Here is an 18,422-nt window from a genome sequence, read left to right as displayed (position 1 = left end):
GGATCAGAAGAACACCAGCAATTTTCTTCAGGTAGCTTTAAATACTGTAAAAACACCTGCCTGCCTGTCAGTAGGAAGAGAATAACAGGAACTGATCTAGCTAAACTGAATACAGTGTATATATATATATATATATATATATATATATATATATATATATATATATATATATATATATATATATATATATTAATATATATATATACAACACCTAGGATGCATATATAGATATATATACACAATACACTGCAAGTGCAGCTAGCTGATTTGCCTGCCTACTCTTTCTAACTTAAATCAAATGACACTGTCTCTCTGTCTATCTCTCTCCGCCACTGCAACACACTACACAAGGCCGCCACGCAGGTGGCCTTATATAGTGTGGGGCGTGTACTAAACCCCCTGCATGCCCATATCGTTCGCAATTTGAAGAACGGTCGAGCATGCGATGTTCGAGTCGAACATGGGTTCGACTCGAACTCCAAGCTCATCCCCACAATAGGAATAAAACTTTTTCGTGGAAGGGAGTTTAACAAGATGCGTGGCCACTCATTAAAATTAGAAGAAATGAGGTTTAACCTTAAACTACGTAGAGGGTTCTTTACTGTAAGAGCGGCAAGGATGTGGAATTCCCTTCCACAGGCGGTAGTCTCAGCGGGGGGCATCAATAGTTTCAAAAAAACTATTAGATAAGCACCTGAACGACTGCAACATACAGGGATATACAATGTAATACTGACATAAAAATCACACACATAGGTTGGACTTGATGGACTTGACGTGTCTTTTTTCAGTCTCACCTACTATGTATTCCTCCCCCTTATACCAAATGTTTACTCCCACTAATACCAGGAAAATTTCCTGTCCCGCTGGCCAAGGTCCGGCCCTCCTAGAGTCTGAAGGACAATAAACCTTTGTTTAGAATGTTTGGAGACCCCTGATCTAAAAGAACCAAATGATACAATGTTTATAGTTATCTCTCAGCGCTAAGCAATGTTAATAAACATTTGCCAGCTTTTTTTTTTTTTGACAGCTCTGAGGAGAGAACGGCTCTGCATTTGTTACATGAACCGTGGAAATGCCAGATTAGGATCGTGAGGGAGGTTGAATCAAGATAGCAATTTTTTAATGATTAATCATGCAGCTCTAGTTGCATACTTACATTGGTCCAGCTAGGCACATCTCTCACCCGAGGGACTACTTTGGAAGTTGACAGTTATTGTAGTAATTGCTCCGACTATTACAGTGATTGTCAGGTTTCACAGGGGTCCGATGTGTTAAGTATGCAATAAGAGCAAAGCTGGAGTTTAAAGCCAGTAGACAGCCTTCGAGAAGGTACCACAATGCACCTGCTGTTACCTTAACCCCTTCAAGCCTAAGCCTATTTTTGACACTTGTTGTTTACAAGTTAAAAATCTGTGTTTTTTGCTAGAAAATTACTTAGAACCCCCAAACATTATATATATTTTTTAACAGAGATCCTAGAGAATAAAATGGTGATCATTGCAATATTTTATGTCACACTGTATTTGTGACATGCAATTTTTTTTTAAGAAATACACTTTCATGAAGTAAAAAAAAGCAAAACAGTGAAGTTAGCCCAATTTTTTTGTATAATGTGAAAGATGATGTTACGCTGAGTAAAGAGATACCTAACATGTCATGTTTTAAAATTGCGCACACTCCTGGAATGGCGACAAACTCCGATACTTAAAAATCTTTAAAAAGCAGGAGAGCTAAAGTTACATCAGTGAGGAGAGCTGTGAGAGCTGATTGGAGGGAAATGACACACCCCCCTTCATACGGCACACAGGAACAGAGTTGAGGCTGTGAATCACAGACTGAGCCCTCCTCTGTCACCATTTTTCTCTTGGGGTCAGGAAAACTTGTCAGAAGTACTTCATGCCGATAGCAGAGGAATGAAGCAGCAGAGAGAAATTACATTTAGTGCTCTAGATTGAGACAAGTACACACTAGAGAAGGATATACTTTGTTGATATTTAATGTCTGAGGTTTACAACCACTTTATTATCCAGAAAGTACTAAAAGCCAGAATTCTTTAACTTTAAAGCCAAACTCTGTGCCCACAGCTTGGATCCACCCATTCACCATCTCCCTGGGAGCATCCCTATTGGCCACTGTCATTGAACAAATGGATGAGGTGGTGCTTTCTTTAAGGGTGGAGCTTAGAACTGAAGCCTGGAAACCTGAACCCTCAGTAAAAGTCACATGAAGATCAGAGGGATGCACAAAAGAGGTTTGAGATGCCAACTCCTTAAAAGCACTATTAGAGCCCATGGTGCCCCCCTCCCTTTCCCAGGAGTCCCTCAGTTTATATTTACTGCTTCTTCTCCAATGGTGGGAGGCCCATAATAATGCAGAGAGTGGTGCTAACATGATGATGTTAGAACCTCTCTCTGTATCACCATATTGTGAATATAGAGTGCCCCTTGAAGAATCAGGTCCATGCCGCCCTGCTCACAGCATGTTCTGAAGGCCGTTATTCAGCCTTGAGGAAGACATATTGTATTGTAATAGATTTACCCCAGAGTACAGTGCCATAGAGGAGATGGGTATTGCAGCCATTACCACACTTCTATTAAACAGAAAGAATGGGACACACACTGATGAAGTTCTGGAACTCCAGTCAAGTTTATTGAGCAAACAAAGATGACAAACAGCACACATTGCACTGCACACTTCCCACCACAAGCCATCCTACTATCCCTGTCATGGGTGAAACACCTTAGACGCGTGGCTTGAGGTGGCAGATGTGCAGTGTGTGCTGTCTGTCATCTTTACTCAATAAACATGACTGGAGTTCCAGGATGTCATTGGTGTGAGCCCCATTCTTCCTGTTTGCAAGCAGTGTGTGGAGCGAAAGAGGGCACCTGGGGCTTTCTGCACCCACTTGGACCACAGAATCGTTTGCAAGCAGTGGGACATTTTGGTTAATAGTATTTTTTTAAGCTGCAAGAAATAAATTTGGTGACAGATCTGCTTTAATGGTGACTGGGTTGTAATAAATAACCAAAAATATTCAAGTTAGATTTATTTTCATTAAAATTTCAAGAAAGAAAGCCAGAATCTGGTGGTTTCGTAAGGCAATAGATCTGTTCTAATTCACATGTTTTGAACTAAGGCCACTTGTCTAGTCCCAGGAGATGCATCCAGACTATTTACTTAACCAGATTTCAGAAGTTTGTGGCCAGTGCAGTCTGTAGACAAACACTTACCTGCAATGTTCTAGGGATTGTCATGAGTAATGGAGAAAGGTGGAAGACGATGAGACGCTTCTCTTTAATGACCTTGAGAAATTTTGGAATGGGGAAGAGAAGTATTGAAGAGAGGATTCAGGAAGAGGCTCAAAACCTGAGAGAGCAATTCATAAAAGAAAAAGGTAGGTGACAGAAATGAGGTAACTTTGTCATTATTCTCAGCTGCCATTCCTCAAATGCATAGTAGAAAATAAAAGCAAATTGATTGGTTTCCTTTCTTTTCTTTGTACCTTAACCACTTGCTTACTGGGCACTTACAGTGCCTTGAAAAAGTATTCATGCCCCTTGAAATTTTGTCATGTTGCAACCAAAAACATAAATGTATTTTATTGGGATTTTATGTGATAGACCAATACAAAGTGGCACATAATTGTGAAGTGAAAGGAAATTTTTTTTACAAATAAATACGTGAAAAGTGTGGAATGCATTTGTATTCAGCCCCCCTGAGTCAGTACTTTGTAGAACCACCTTTCGCTGCAATTACAGCTGCAAGTCTTTTTGGGGATGTCTCTACCAGCTTTGCACATCTAGAGAGTGACATTTTTGTCCATTCTTCATTTCAAAATAGCTCAAGCTCTGTCAGATTGGATGGAGAGTGTCTGTGAACAGCGATTTTCAAGTCTTGCCACAGATTCTTAAATGGATTTAGGTCTTGACTTTGACTGGGCCTTTCTAACACATGAATATACTTTGATCTAAACCATTCCATTGTAGCTCTAGCTGTATGTTTAGGGTCATTGTCCTGGTGAAAGGTGAACCTACGCCCCAGTCTCAAGTCTTTTGCAGACTCTAACAGGTTTTCTTCTAAGATTGCCCTGTATTTGTCTCCATCCATCTCCCCATCAACTCTGACCAGTGCCCCTGTCCCTGCTGAAGAAAAGCAACCCCACAACATGATGCTGCCACCACCATGTTTCATGGTGGGGATGGCATGTTCAGGGTGATGTGCAGCCACCATGTTTCACGGTGGGGATGGCATGTTCAGGGTGATGTTAGTTTTCCACCACACATAGCGTTTTGCTTTTAGGCCAAAAAGTTCAATTTTGGTCTCTTCTGACCAGAGCACCTTCTTCCACATGTTTGCTGTGTCCTCCACATGGCTTCTCGCAAACTGCAAACGGGACTTCTTATGGCTTTCTTTCAACAATGGCTTTCTTCTTACCACTCTTCCATAAAGGCCAGGTTGGTAGAGTGCATGACTAATAGTTGTCATGTGGACAGATTCTCCCACCTGAGCTGTGGATCTCTGCAGCTCCTCCAGAGTTACCATGGGCCTCTTGGCTGCTTCTCTGATTAATGCTCTCCTTGCCCGGCCTGTCAGTTTAAGTGGACGGCCATGTCTTGGTAGATTTGCAGTTGTGCCATACTCTTTCAATTTTCGGATGATGGATTGAACAGTGCTCCATGAGATGTTCAAAGCTTGGGATATTTATTTGTCTTCTCCACAATGTTATCCCTGACCTGTCTGGTGTGTTCCTTGGCCTTCATTATGCTGTTTATTCACTAGGGTTCTCTAACAAACCTGTGAGGGCTTCACAGAACAGATGTATTTCTACTGAGATTAAATTACACACAGATGGACTCTATTTACTAATTAGGTGACTTCTGAAGGCAATTGGTTCCACTAGATTTTAGTTAAGGGTATCAGAGTAAAGAGGGCTGAATACAAATGCATGTCACACTTTTCAGATATTTATTAGTTAAAAAAAATTGAAAATCATTTATAATTTTCCTTCCATTTCACAATTATGTGCCACCTGTGTTGGTCTATCACTTAAAATCACACAAATAGATCTTTCTCTTGGTGGTATTTAATCACTACTGTTTTTTTTTTTTTTTTTGAGATATAAGCGAAAATAGAGTGAACATTTTGAAAAAAAAAAACACATTTTAAAAAATTTTTATTATAAAATGTTGCAAATTTTTCTTCAGGCCAAAATTTATACTGCTACATATCTTTGGTAAAAAATATGCCAAATCAGTGTATATTATTTAGTCTGTGTGAAAGTTATAGAGTCTACAAACTATGCTTGATCAATGTGATGTACTGATGGCCTAATCTAATTTCTTGAGGCCCTGAAATGTAGGGAAAGTACAAATACCCCCAAATTACTATTATTATTATACAGGATTTATATAGCGCCAACAGTTTGCGCAGCACTTTACAACATGGGGGCAGACAGTACACTTACAATACAAATCATTACAGGAGGGATCAGATGGCCCCTTTTTAGAAAGTAGACAATCCAAGGTATTTAGTAAGAGGCATAGTGAGTTTTTTAAAGTTGTATCTTTTTTCCGCAATTCTTTGGAAAATTAAGATTTTTTTTTTATGTGCACTGATGAGGATGCACTGAGGTGCACAATTAAGGTTGTACTAATGGGCGCTGATGAGGCTGCTCTGATAGGCAATGATCGGGCTGAACTGATGGGCACTGATGAGGCTGTGCTGATGGGTGCTGAGAAGGCTGGTCTGATGAGTGCTGATAGGGCTGCACTGGTGGGTACTGATGAGCACTGATCAGCCTGAACTGATGGGCGCTGATCAGGCTGAACTGATGGGTGCTGATGAGGCTGTGCTGATAGGTGCTAAGGAGGCTGCTCTGATGGGTGCTGATAGGGCTGTACTGATGGGGGCTGAGCTGATGAGCACTGATCAGGCTGAACTGATGGGCGCTAATCAGGTTGAACTAATGGGTGCTGATGAGGCTGCACTGATGAGTGCTGATAGGCACTGATCAGGCTGCACTAATAGGCACTGATGAGGCTGCACTGATGTGTACTGTACTAATGCACTGCACTGAGGCTGCACTGATGTGGCTGCACTAATGGACACTGTGAGTCGGCACTGATCAGCTACACTGATGTGCACTGATGAGGCAGCACTGATGAGGCGGCACTGATAAGCTACACTGGTGTGCATTAATGAGGTACTGCTGATGAGACTCCACTGATGAGGCTCCACTGATGGGGTGGCACCGATGGGCACTGATAAGCGACACTGGTGAGGCAACACTGATGGGCACTGGTAAGCGGCACTGATATGGCAGCACTGATGGGCACTGATAAGTGGCACTGATGGAGCAGCACTAATGAGGCAGCACTGATTGACACTGATGGGCACTGATAAGTGGCACTGGTGAGGCACCCCAGGGGGCGCGCGGGAAGCTCGTTCATGAGAGGACATCCATGAACATCCTCCTGGAACAAGAGAGCTGCTCTGTAGCCGTCTTTTGGCTATGGTGTGGTAAGGAAGTGGTTAGGAACGTACATGTAGTGGAGTGTCCATTTCCCACAACTCCCTTGCTTTCTGGACATGCCAAGGGAGTAACAATTCCTTACCTTCCATCCCTCGGCAGCTCAGAGAGACCACATCTGATGAGACAGAGTTAGCTGAGTACATGATCTGCAGTCAGGTGAGAGGCCCTCCACAGTCAGAACTGGTGAACAGGTAGCCAGGCCAGAACCTAATAACACACAGCTTCTTCAGAAGACTCAGCTTCTCTGGATCGCTACCAGTTCTAGTATTCCACTTCCAGCAGGATCACCATTTGGCCTTGGATTCCTCCAACTATGCACCTGTGCTGCCAATGCTACCTGGACTTGAGGGATGATATTTATGAGAATAATCACAAGTAGCCCTGTTCTCTACTGTTTTACTGAAGTGGTGCTTCCTAGCTTGTCTCTCTCTTGTAAAATACTCTTATAGAGACTATGCTATGCAGGCACGTTAACCTGATTGATTGACAGAGGCAATAAGACAAGTAAAAGGAGGCGCAATACAAAATACCTTATATACCATTGCCTATGCACACAAGGGCAGGATCCATACAAACATATATGTGACATATATATGGGTGGAATAAGAGTCATTCAAGGCAGCCGCCAGAAAGAACCAAAAAGCCAGGTCCAATATGCTAGAAAAAAACAAGGAAGAGGGGCGCCACTGAATATGTATCAGATTAAATTTATTATTAAAAACAATATCCACTCACATGTAAAACTGAAGTGTTGATCTCAGGTACATCTCATGACACAAGAAGGAGCGGAGGACTACAAGTGACAGCAAGTCCGAATGCACTAACATCACCTCTCATAGGCTGAAGATGAGCTGCACTGAACCAATGTTGTAGTCCATAAACACACCACAAACAGGAGAGCAGGGGAGCCGTCTAGGGTGGTGTGGGTTCCAGGAAGAGAGGGTGAGGGCGTCCAGGCTGGTACTTTAATGTAGAGCGGTGTGTCCCAAAGTCTCGTCCGGCATCCGTGATGGAAGTAAGAGCACGGCCGTGTGATCGGAGCCAGAACGAGGCTTGGATCGCAAACACTGTGGCGCCGAGCTGTGACGTCACTCCTGTGCAACGCGTTTCCGAGATAGCTCGTTATCGATGGAGGAGATAGCGGCACTCCTTTATCAAGCATAGGGGAGTGATGTTAGACAGGGATATTATATAGTCCATCAGGGGGAGGGGCCAGGATGAAAATACAAAATACACATAGGTAAAGATCAAAAGAAACACCAAACGGACATACAGTAGGATAAAAAATGATATTAAAAAAACAGACTGCATGATACTATAAAACAATAAAACAATAAACATTACAAGTACTGATAATAAGAATGGAGAGGAAAAAAGCAGGTATTTCTGCGTGCTTAATTGGATGAGACCAAAGGAAGCATTGGCCCTGGGAGTAAAAGTGTGTGGTATCAAGTGAGGGATGTTGGATGAGAAGGCTCCCATGAAGTATACAATTATTTAAGATGGAAATATATTTAAAGAAGTATATTACGGTTATGGAATAAACATCCCTAGCTGGGGAATAGATGAATATGAATAGTATAATGGGATAGTCTAAATAATAGTAAATAATAAAAAAGTAATAAATAAACAATATAATGATAATGAATATATTATAATGAATATATTATATGTATTCTGAACTCCAGACATATTGGGACTATAAAAATACATGTTTATTAGACATGTTAGGTGGAGAGGCTCATATAGAATATACCTATATTTTATAGTAAGATGTTCCTGTTCCACTAACGTATCCATATCTAGAAAATAAGTTGATATTAGTAGTGGTTTAATAATAGTAATAAAACCACACACAATATCAATATCTAAAAGTAGCACAATATCGAGGGCAGAATATGAATCTAAAGAAAAAATAAATTGAGTGAATATATGTGTGTGAACACACACACATCTATGTGAAAATGGTGTATAAGAAGATATCTGATGTTTAAAAAACTTTTGTGGAACTTTTATAAAACAGTAGAAATTTCTATACTCTCGTTAAGGCCACCAGGTGAAAGAACGTCGAGAGTATAGATCCAAAAAGTCTCCCTGGCACAATGCTTTTTGAAACGTTCTGCTGCAGTGAAACATTCGGAAATTTGTTCAATAACCCACACACGGAGGCCAGTGGTGGATTTTTTATGGAATTCTGCATAATGTCGCGGGACACTATGCATGTCCTTACCCCCCTCTATGAGTCGGCGATGTTGTCCGAATCGCTGTCTCAGAGGGCAGATGGTTCGGCCCACATAAATGAGACCACAGGGGCAAGTAAGGGCATACACCACAAAGCTAGAGGAGCAGTTATAAAATTGGTCCAGCTGATACGTTTTGCCCTTACAAAAAAAGGATTTCTGTCCATGTGTGATATAGGGACAAGTTTTACACAGCACCTTTTTGCATTGAAACATGCCGACTAGAGGTATTAAAGTGATAGAATGGTTTGTGGACTGACTGGATGATGAGATTGGTAGTTTGCTGGGAGCAATTTTGTTCTTTAGATTAGGGGCTTTACGGTATGTGACTCTGGGTTTGGTAGGAAGAATGGTATTCAAAAGAGGGTCCTGTAATAGGATATCCCAATGTTTGCTCATTATTTTTTCCATTTTCCTGTATTGAAAATGGAAGGTGGTAATGAATCTCGTGGAGTGGTCAATTTCGCTTTTTTTGGGTCTCACGGGTTTGCCTTTAGAGTAGTAGGTGCATGCTTCATCTATCAAATCATTAGGATATGATTTCTCTGCAAATGTTTTCTTTAACCTCCCTGGCGGTATGATTATTTCGGATTTTAGGTGCTGAAAGCGGTACAATTATTTTGCATGGAAATTTGGCGTTTTATATTGTAGGTCTGTAAATCTTAACAATAACACACTTAAATCTGTCCAAACCAGAGTCTAGTAGATATCCCGGGTATGATAAAGTTTGAAACACAAAAACATAAATTATAATATAATAAATAAAAATAAATAATTAAAAAAATTTTTAAAAAATAGTAATAAAATAAATTTCCCCACAATTCACTATCGCTCAATTCTGCAAGTGTTCTAATTTACTATCACTGTTTTCTAGCTGATCTAAAGCCACTTTTGACGTAAAGGGACACTTTTTGGTTGCTATGGACAATCTCCAGTTTCCAGGCAGAAAGAACAGTGTATATCACATAAAACTGCATGCAGGGCATAGGACAAAGCACTGGGGACAAAAGGGATGTGAAATCATATCATACAGTACTGTAATCTGTAAGATTACAGTACTGTATGTGTTATGATTTTTACTTTTTTTTAAATTTGCCGCCAGGCTCCGCCCCCGTGCGTCGCGCCGCTCGCAGGGAACGGAGCCTGGCACGGAGAGGCTTCAGAGGAGGACGGAGCCCTCGGACACTGCGGGTGACATCGCAGGATCCCGGGGACAAGGTAAGTAACGCCGCCCCAGGATCCTGCAATGCGATCCCGAGTGTGGCTCGGGGTTACCGCTAATGGTACTGAATTTTAACCCCGAGCCACACTCGGGAAAACCGCCAGGGAGGTTAAAGAAACACTAGATGCAGCGTAATCAATATCACGGGTGCAGTTCTGTCTGAGGCGACAGAACTGCCCTTTCGGTATATTTCTAATCCACTTGGGATAATGGCAGCTATGAAAGTGCAAGTAGGAATTGCCAGCCGTTGGTTTGGTATAATTTCGGGCAATGATACTTCCATCTCTATGGCTTAGTTCTAAGTCCAAAAAGATTAGAGTATTGGAGTCAAAAACATGGGTAAAAGCCAGTCCATATGGATTACGATTACAATGTTCTACAAAAAGGGAAATTAAATCAACAGGGCCATCCCAAATCACGATAATATCGTCGATGTATCGCCCAAAAAATACAATGTTGGCTGAATAGGGATTGTTGTACCAGATGTAATTCTTCTCCCAATAGCCCATGGCCAAATTAGCGTATGAAGGGGCGAAATTAGCTCCCATGGCGGTTCCCTGCAGCTGTAAGAAAAAATCGCCATTGAAATCAAAATAATTGTGACACAGGCAGAAATCAGTGGCCTCCAAAATAAACGTAGCCTGCCTAGCATTTAGCATAGGATCTTGAGCTAGAAAAAATTCCAGTGCTTGAAGGCCAAATTGGTGTGGAATTGAGGTGTATAAGGACGTGATGTCCAGAGAAAGCCACGTATAAGTAGATTCCCACCTATAAGGTGCCAGAAGCTCCAACAAATGCAGTCCATATCTGATGAAAGATGGTAGTTGCTGAACTATGGGCTGTAGATACAAATCAATGTATTGGCTGAGACCGGTGGTTACACTGTCCATAGCAGCCACAATCGGCCTGCCAGGAGGGGATGTGGAATTTTTATGGACCTTTGACAGATGGTAGAAATAAGGTACCTGGTAAAAGTTTTTTTAGAAAAAATGAAGCTTCCATTTTGGTAATGACTCCACTAGTAAGGGCAGATTGAACCACACGACTGGCTTCGAGGGCAAATTCGTTGGTAGGGTCTTTAGACAATTTAGTGTACGTGGTCTTGTCTGAAAGAAGTCTATATGCCTCCGCGATATAGTCGTCCCTGTTTTGGACGACTATACCTCCTCCTTTGTCCGCTGATTTAATCACAATATCAGTAGCATGAATCAGAGTATCTAATGCTTTTGTTTCTGCGACAGTGAGATTGTGAACATGAGCAGGGATGGTGGAGGAAGACTGACAGAGTTTCACAAAGTCGGCATAGACGACCTTGTAGAAACTCTCAAGGTAGGGTCCTTTGGACTGAGCAGGGTAAAAAACAGATTTAGGTTTCAACGATGAATGTGCTATAGGGGGAGAAGTAGCCAGATGCTGTGTAAGCAGCATAAGCATATCATCTTCCTCTGTATGAGACTCCAACATATCTATTATGTCGCAATCATACTCACACACGTCAGGGGAAGAATTAGGCTGGACACTAGAAATGAGATCAGCATTAGCTGTAGTGGGTTTAGAGCAGTGGTGTCCAAACTATGGCCCTCCAGTTGTTAAGGAACTACAACTCCCATCATGCCTAGTCATGTCTGTGAATGTCAGAGTTTTACAATGCCTCATGGGAAGTGTAGTTCCGCAACAGCTGGAGGGCCGTAGTTTGGACATCCCTGGTTTAGAGGATTTAGCTTGAAAGAATCTCTTGAGGGTAAGGTTTCGAATGTATCTATTGAGATCTTTAAACAACAGAAAAGGGTTAGGTTTATTAATGGGGGCAAAATTTTGTCCTCTGCTAAGGAGACTGATGTCTGCAGTAGAGAGTATTCGAGAGGATAAATTAAAAATCTTTATATTTTCCGGAACTTCAGTTGGTAGATTTCTGGACTTGTTTCGTCCCCCTCTGCAACCTCTCCGGTGAACTTTCTTTTTCCCGGGTTTGTCCGAGGAGGGCTGTGAACTAAAAAAGGACAATCAGTAGACGGGGGAGAGCTTGAGATGTTACTAGGGTTGATCTGTAGAGGAGGGAGAGACGTATAAAGGGGAACAGAAGAGTGAACAATAGAAAAATGAGAATTATCATTAGGATCAGATCCAGAGGAGTACATAGCACTCGATGGACCATCAGTATTTATTGGTCGAGTGTCCATTATCTCTACTTGTGCCATCTCCAGCATGGACATGCGGGATGGGTCAGCCGAAACACTAGGTTCAGTATCTTGAGATATGACTGTAGGCCCAGTATCAGGGACAAGAGGCAAGGCTGGGGAAGAGTCCATGTTTGTGTAGCTTTCATTCTTCTGCAGTATAGGCATGTTTCTGCCATCCTGAATCTGGTTGCATTATTGCTTCTAACACTGTGCCTGTTTAGTAAATTGCAGTTACTCTCTATCTGATCATTTGGTAGATAACAAATTATTTTAAATACATTTTGTGAATGTTGTATGAGATGACTTCTTTCTGTACATGATACAGATTTGCCTTGTTACTAGATTTAGACTAGAAACAATAGGGTCCTCTTGCTGCCTGGCAGAGCTGGGTTGTCAGGAATTTTTGTACAGTATTGCGCACTTGCTTTCACCTTCTTCAACTCAAGCCTATATGATGATGTATCCCTTTTAAGAGCGACAAACTTTTTCTTTTTCACAGACACTCCATTTGACCCAACATATTTGCTGGGATTAGCCGTCTCCAATGTCATCTGCTCTGTTGTGTTCGGAAAAGGATATGACTATAAAGACGAGAAGTTTATGACCCTTCTGAAATATATCAGAGAGATCTTTGGAAGTATGAACTCCATATCTGGTCAGGTGAATAGAGGCAAAGCAGGAATACAATCTTGGACAGCTGCAATGTGTTTGCCATTGAAGTGCATTTTATAAATCAATGATCCTTTTTTTAATGTGAAAAGTTATTTAGAAAAATTAAATAATTATCACATGATGCATTTTATTTTGGTCAGACTCAGTATTTACATCTATGGATAGCAGCAGAAACTGCTGGGCGACCATTGTTGGAGAAACTAGCAAAAGGCTGTACTTGATTTTTTTTTTTTTTTAAACTGTGTTAGAAGGCACTGCACTTTAACCCTCCGTAAACATAAAAAAGTATGTTTATGTGCATGCTTTTAGAAATAGAAAAAAGAGCTTTTGGTATTTGGACCATGTGGTTGGACCTCAATCTAATGGAAAAACCAAGGTAGGCCCAAAGGTTAGGATTATGGCTACATTCAGAAAGAGATCAAGACTTTGGTATGTGGTATTTGTTGGCAGAATGCATTAGGTACCAATTGCTTAGATCTAGGGCTGTATTCACTATATTAGCACTTTTAGGCCAGTCTCTCTGAGTCACTCAACCCTGACCCAGATTCAACCCAGACCTGGCTCTCAGCCAAACTAATTTTCCTACACCAACAAGCCTATTTACATCTAGCACACTAGCTAGAGGGTGCTACAGTACATTAAAGTGTATACAGTGAATAAGTATGTAATAAACATTTTTAGTGTATATAGTGCAGGAGTCTGTAATGTACAATATAGTGTTAATAGTACAGAGTCTGTAATGTACAATATATTGTATATAGTGCAGGAGTGTGTAATGTACAATATAGCATATACAGTATAGTGCAGTGGTCTGTAATGCACAATATAGTGTATATAGTGCAGGAGCCTGTAATATACAGTATAGTATACAGTATGTAGTGCAGGAGTATGTAATGTACAATATATTGCTGAGTTTCTTAACTTTGTTACCTTGGAATAGCCCTTAGAAAAAAGTTTGAGATCTCAGGGAAACCATTGAAATAATATTAAGATCTACAGCTCACAGAACATTGGTGTAATTAGCGAGCTGTTGACAGTACAATTATTTTTAGATATAGCATTACATATTCAAATAAATATTAAAATGTGCCTTTTTAATGTAATACTTGCTTGCTTTTTCTGCACAAATGCGCAATTCTGGGTCAAATCTGAAATAATCACTGTACAGGGGGTCAGCAGGGCACAGCACAAGAGGTCCCTTTGGCAGAGAACATTGGTTTAGCAGGGCAGAGCACAGGGAGTCAGCACGGCAAAATATAGGGGTCAGCAGGGCAGTGTACAGGAGGTACGTATGGTACAGTATGCAGGGGCAGGAGAGCACATTACATGGGGCATAGCAGGGCATATTACATGGTGGGCACAGGAGGGTACATTACATGGGGGCACAGGAGGGTACATTACATGGGGGGACATTACATGAGGGGCAGCAGTCTGTCCCCCAGTGCAATGATTACACCCCCCTCCCCATCAGTCTGTCATAGTTCTCCTTTTTCTTCGGCTCTTGGTTAGGATGACATCATCACCCCACTCCCAGTGATGACAAACCCGCTCCCGGATAGATGCCTGCAGCTCCGAGGCAGCAGTAGGATATGTGTGTGAGTGTGAATCACACAGTATACTGTGACAGAAGCCAAGCAACGGCAGTGATAGGACTCATCTGCAACAACTCAGTCTTGTCTCCTCAATGTGTGCAGTCTTACGCAGAGCACAGTGGGCCCCCCTTTTCTTTTCTTGCACACATGGATGATACACCACTGATACATGATACATTACATACGAACAAGATTTTTAGCTGCCAGAGCCATTTTTGCATTTTTTGCACACATGTTTAAAAAATAATTTTAGGCCTGACGATTACAAAAAAGAAAACATTATATGTTTTCTGAAAGCAGACACCCTAGAAAATAAAATAGTGGTAGCTCCAATTTTTTATGTCACTTGATGTTACCGCAAAGGTCTAGGAAACACAAATTTTCAGTAAAAAGCACACTAAAGTGAATTTTTGGGCAAACAAATACAATAAACTATCCAAATGTTTGGCAAAATATAAAAGACGAGGTTGCACTGAGTAAATATAGTAGATACCCAACATGTCAAACTTCAAATTTGCGTGCGCCCGTGAAATGGCGGTAAACTTCAATACCCTATTTACGCTTCAAAAGTCATCTATAGGTTATCAGTTTACTGTTATGGAGGAGGTCTTGTGCTACTATTATTCCTCTCACTCCGGTGTGTGCGGCGGTATGTAACGTGTGTATCACAATCAAAGTTTTGACGCATAGGCACCTCCGCATGTGTTTAGGATCGTATGTGTGTATATTAGGGTGTTGAATTTAATCGCAGCATCGATGCATCGTGATTCGGCCATCCGCGATTCATCATAGATGCTACGACCAAAATGATCGATTTTTGGATGACGTCATCCGCTCTGTGCCCTGCCACTACAAACGGTGCCAAAATGAGCCGTGGGCATCAGCTGCGAAAGCAGCCGAAAGGTGCTGAGCCCTGCCTCTGCAATCGGAGCCGAAGTGAGCTGTGGGCGCTAGCCATGCCCTATTTTCCTGACTCCCGCTGACATCATTCCCAGCCACTCGGTGTCACTGTGTGTTGAGTCTCTGTCTCTGTCCATCTCTTGTATCATGTCTGCAGTCTCTGATCATCTCTTGTATCATGTCCACAGTCTCTGACCATCTCTAGTATCATGTCTGCAGTCTCTGACCATCTCTTGTATCATGTCCGCAGTCTCTGTCCACCTCTTGTATCATGTCTGCAGTCTCTGACCATCTCTTGTATCATGTCTGTAGTCTCTGTCCATCACTTGTATCATGTCCGCAGTCTCTGACCATCTCTTGTACCATGTCTGCAGTCTCTGACCATCTCTTGTATCATGTCTGCAGTCTCTGACCATCTCTTGTACCATGTCTGCAGTCTCTGATCATCTCCTGTACTATGTCCGCTGTCTCTGTCCATCTCTTGTATCATGTCTGCAGTCTCTGACCATCTCTTGTACCATGTTTGCAGTCTTGCAAGTTGTCTGCTGTGTTTAGACTTTGCTACATGCAGAGAGTGTTGTCTTTTTTTTAAGAACAGATAAAATAAAATAAATGGCACATGGGAAGTGCTCGTGATGCATCATGATGCATTGCAGAATCAAATTGAATCGTTGACAGGATAATCGTAATCAAATCGAATCATGAGACCAGTGAAGATGCGCACCTCTAGTGTACATGTAGGGGTGGGGGCCTCAAAAAACTTTTTGGGGGGATTGTATGTGCTTCGGTGTAACTATAATTTAAATATAATTATTATTTTTTTGCTCAACTTTTTTTTTTTTGATAACATAGTGGACAAAAAGTCATGTGATGATTTTTAGGTGACAGCTTCTCTTTAATGAAACATGCAGGGTCCAAAAGACCCTGCATGTCTCCTCTGGACTCCACTGAATGTATTGCAATGCAGATCACACTGAAATACATCCCCTTCTGCCTAAACTAGCTAGGGACATCCAGAGGCTGACCTGGAAGTAATGTCATAGACTTTTGCTTTTTGGGTCACAGCAAGAAGGAGAGGAGAGCGGATGGGTGTCTGATTTTCTCCCTCTCCTCTACCCACCGGCACCTGCCATGTTGGTCCAGGGCCCTCAGATGGGCAAGCGAAGTCTGGAATGCATGGTGAGGGGGGTGGGGGTCACCAGTTTTGGGGGGGTGTGTCGGCAATCAGGCAGCAGCGCAGCCACCCGAATGCATCCACCTGAAAGGAGTCTGCCTGTCAGTTTTACACACAAACCCAGTGGCTGTAGCCACTGGGTTGTGTGTGAAACCCCACTGCTGTCTGGAAGAAGACCCCCGGAGTTGCCTAATAAATTACTTTAAAAACCTGTGTAGTGTGTTTTTTTTATTGATACTTTTTTCCCCCCAGGTAAATGGGTAGGGGTACGATGTACCCCATACTCATTCACATAGGGTGGGGGGCTGGGATCTGGGGGCCCCCTTATTAAAGGGGGCTACTGGATTCCGATAAGCCCCCCACCCGCAGACCCCGACAACCAACGGCCAGGGTTGTCGGGGAGAGGCCCTTGTCCTCATCAACATGGGGACAAGGTGCTTTGGGGTGGGGGGGCCACAGGGTGCCCCCTTTCCCCAAAGCACCCACCCCCCCATGTTGAGGGCATGCGGCCTGGTACGGTTCAGGGGGGGTAGGGGTTCGGATAAGACGTAAGGGGTTCTCCTTAAATTCCACACCAGACTCAAGGGCCTGGTATGCTCTTGGAGGGGGAACCCATGCTGTTTTTTTATTTAAAATTTGGCGCAGAGTTCCCCCTCAAGATCATCTGAGCACAAGTCGCATGCCAAAGTCGGATCATGCAAGACGGCGATCCGACTTTGATCCGACTTCAATGATAGTCAATGGGCTGAAGTAGGATCAAAGTCAGATCAAAGTAGTACAGGGAGCATTTTCAAAGTCGGACAGACGTTTGTCGGACCAGTTAAGACGGCTCCCATAGGGAAAAATTGATTTTCACACGTAATGCGACATAATGAGCGTTTGTCGCCCTAGTGTGAACCCGGCCTAATTGGGGCACATAGAATCTGGCACAGCTGTGCATGGTAACCAATCAGCTTCTAGGATTTAGGGTCGGTTCACACTGGGGCGACTTGGGATCCGACTTGTACGCCCTCAAGTCGCCCCAAGTCGCCCCAAGTCGCTTTGTATTTAGATTAACATGGTAGGCAATGGGAGCGTCTTAATTGACACTACTGAAGTCGCTCCGACTTCAGAAAAGGTTCCTGTACTACTTCTATCCGACTTGTAGGCGACTTGTACCCATTCAACTCAATGTAAGTCGCCTGCAAGTCGGATCTCTCTGTAAAGTCAAGCGACTTTGCAGAGAAAACCCCTCCCTCCCCCCCTCCCTCCCAGAGAGGTGATTGGCCACAGGCAAAGTCGCCTGTCATGGAGGCGACTTCAAGTCGCCTCGTAATTTGCCGAAGTCGCGCTGAAGTCGCGCTGAAGTCGCGCTAAAGTCGCGCTGAAGCCGCGTTGAAGTCGCGGTACAAAGTCGCGCTAAAGTCGTGTTGCCCATGTGTGAACCGACCCTTATTGTCAAAGCTTAATTGAACAAGCTGAAGTTAGTATCAGATTGGTTACTATGCACAGCTGCACCAGATTCTGTGTGCACCAGTTTTAGTAAATCTCCGCCAAATGGTCCAGGTCACTCCAATTAGCAATGAGACTCAGTAATTTGCTGGGATGCTGTGGTAAAATAGTGGATGGCGCCACCAATGCATGTCCAATTCAAGATATCACCAACACACCATGTTTCGATAAATAGACAGGATACTTTTTAATGTCACCAACAGAATTCAGTAATAATATGACACCCCTAAGGACTTTTCCCTCAGGAGGCAGGGACCCTAACCCCATGTCTCTGCTGCCTGAGAAAAATGCCCATAGGCTCCATTCACACCTGAGCGTATCGATTACTGGTGTTTTTGAGGCATTTTTTAAGCTTTTTTTTTGCAACTTTTTACAAGCTTTTTTTTTAAATAGCGTTTTAGAAGTGTAATACAAGT

The 18,422-nt window shown here is 42.5% G+C and overlaps 1 protein-coding gene across 1 annotated transcript in view; it reads left to right on the top strand.

The window, feature by feature from the left end:
• LOC141107720 (cytochrome P450 2G1-like) overlaps positions 1 to 18,422 on the top strand; it is a 55,180-nt gene that overhangs the window by 14,040 nt on the left and 22,718 nt on the right. Inside the window, exons 3-4 of the mRNA XM_073598641.1 lie at positions 3,248 to 3,397; positions 12,677 to 12,837. Coding sequence (XP_073454742.1) covers positions 3,248 to 3,397; positions 12,677 to 12,837 — 311 coding nt within the window. The remainder of the gene's footprint in view (positions 1 to 3,247; positions 3,398 to 12,676; positions 12,838 to 18,422) is intronic.

This window comes from Aquarana catesbeiana, linkage group LG09 (genome assembly GCF_042186555.1).
Source record: "Aquarana catesbeiana isolate 2022-GZ linkage group LG09, ASM4218655v1, whole genome shotgun sequence".
In the NCBI taxonomy this organism is placed as follows: Eukaryota; Metazoa; Chordata; class Amphibia; order Anura; family Ranidae; genus Aquarana; species Aquarana catesbeiana.
The sequence above is the reverse complement of the archived record's forward strand: the minus strand, read 5'-3'. Positions and strand labels throughout refer to the sequence as shown.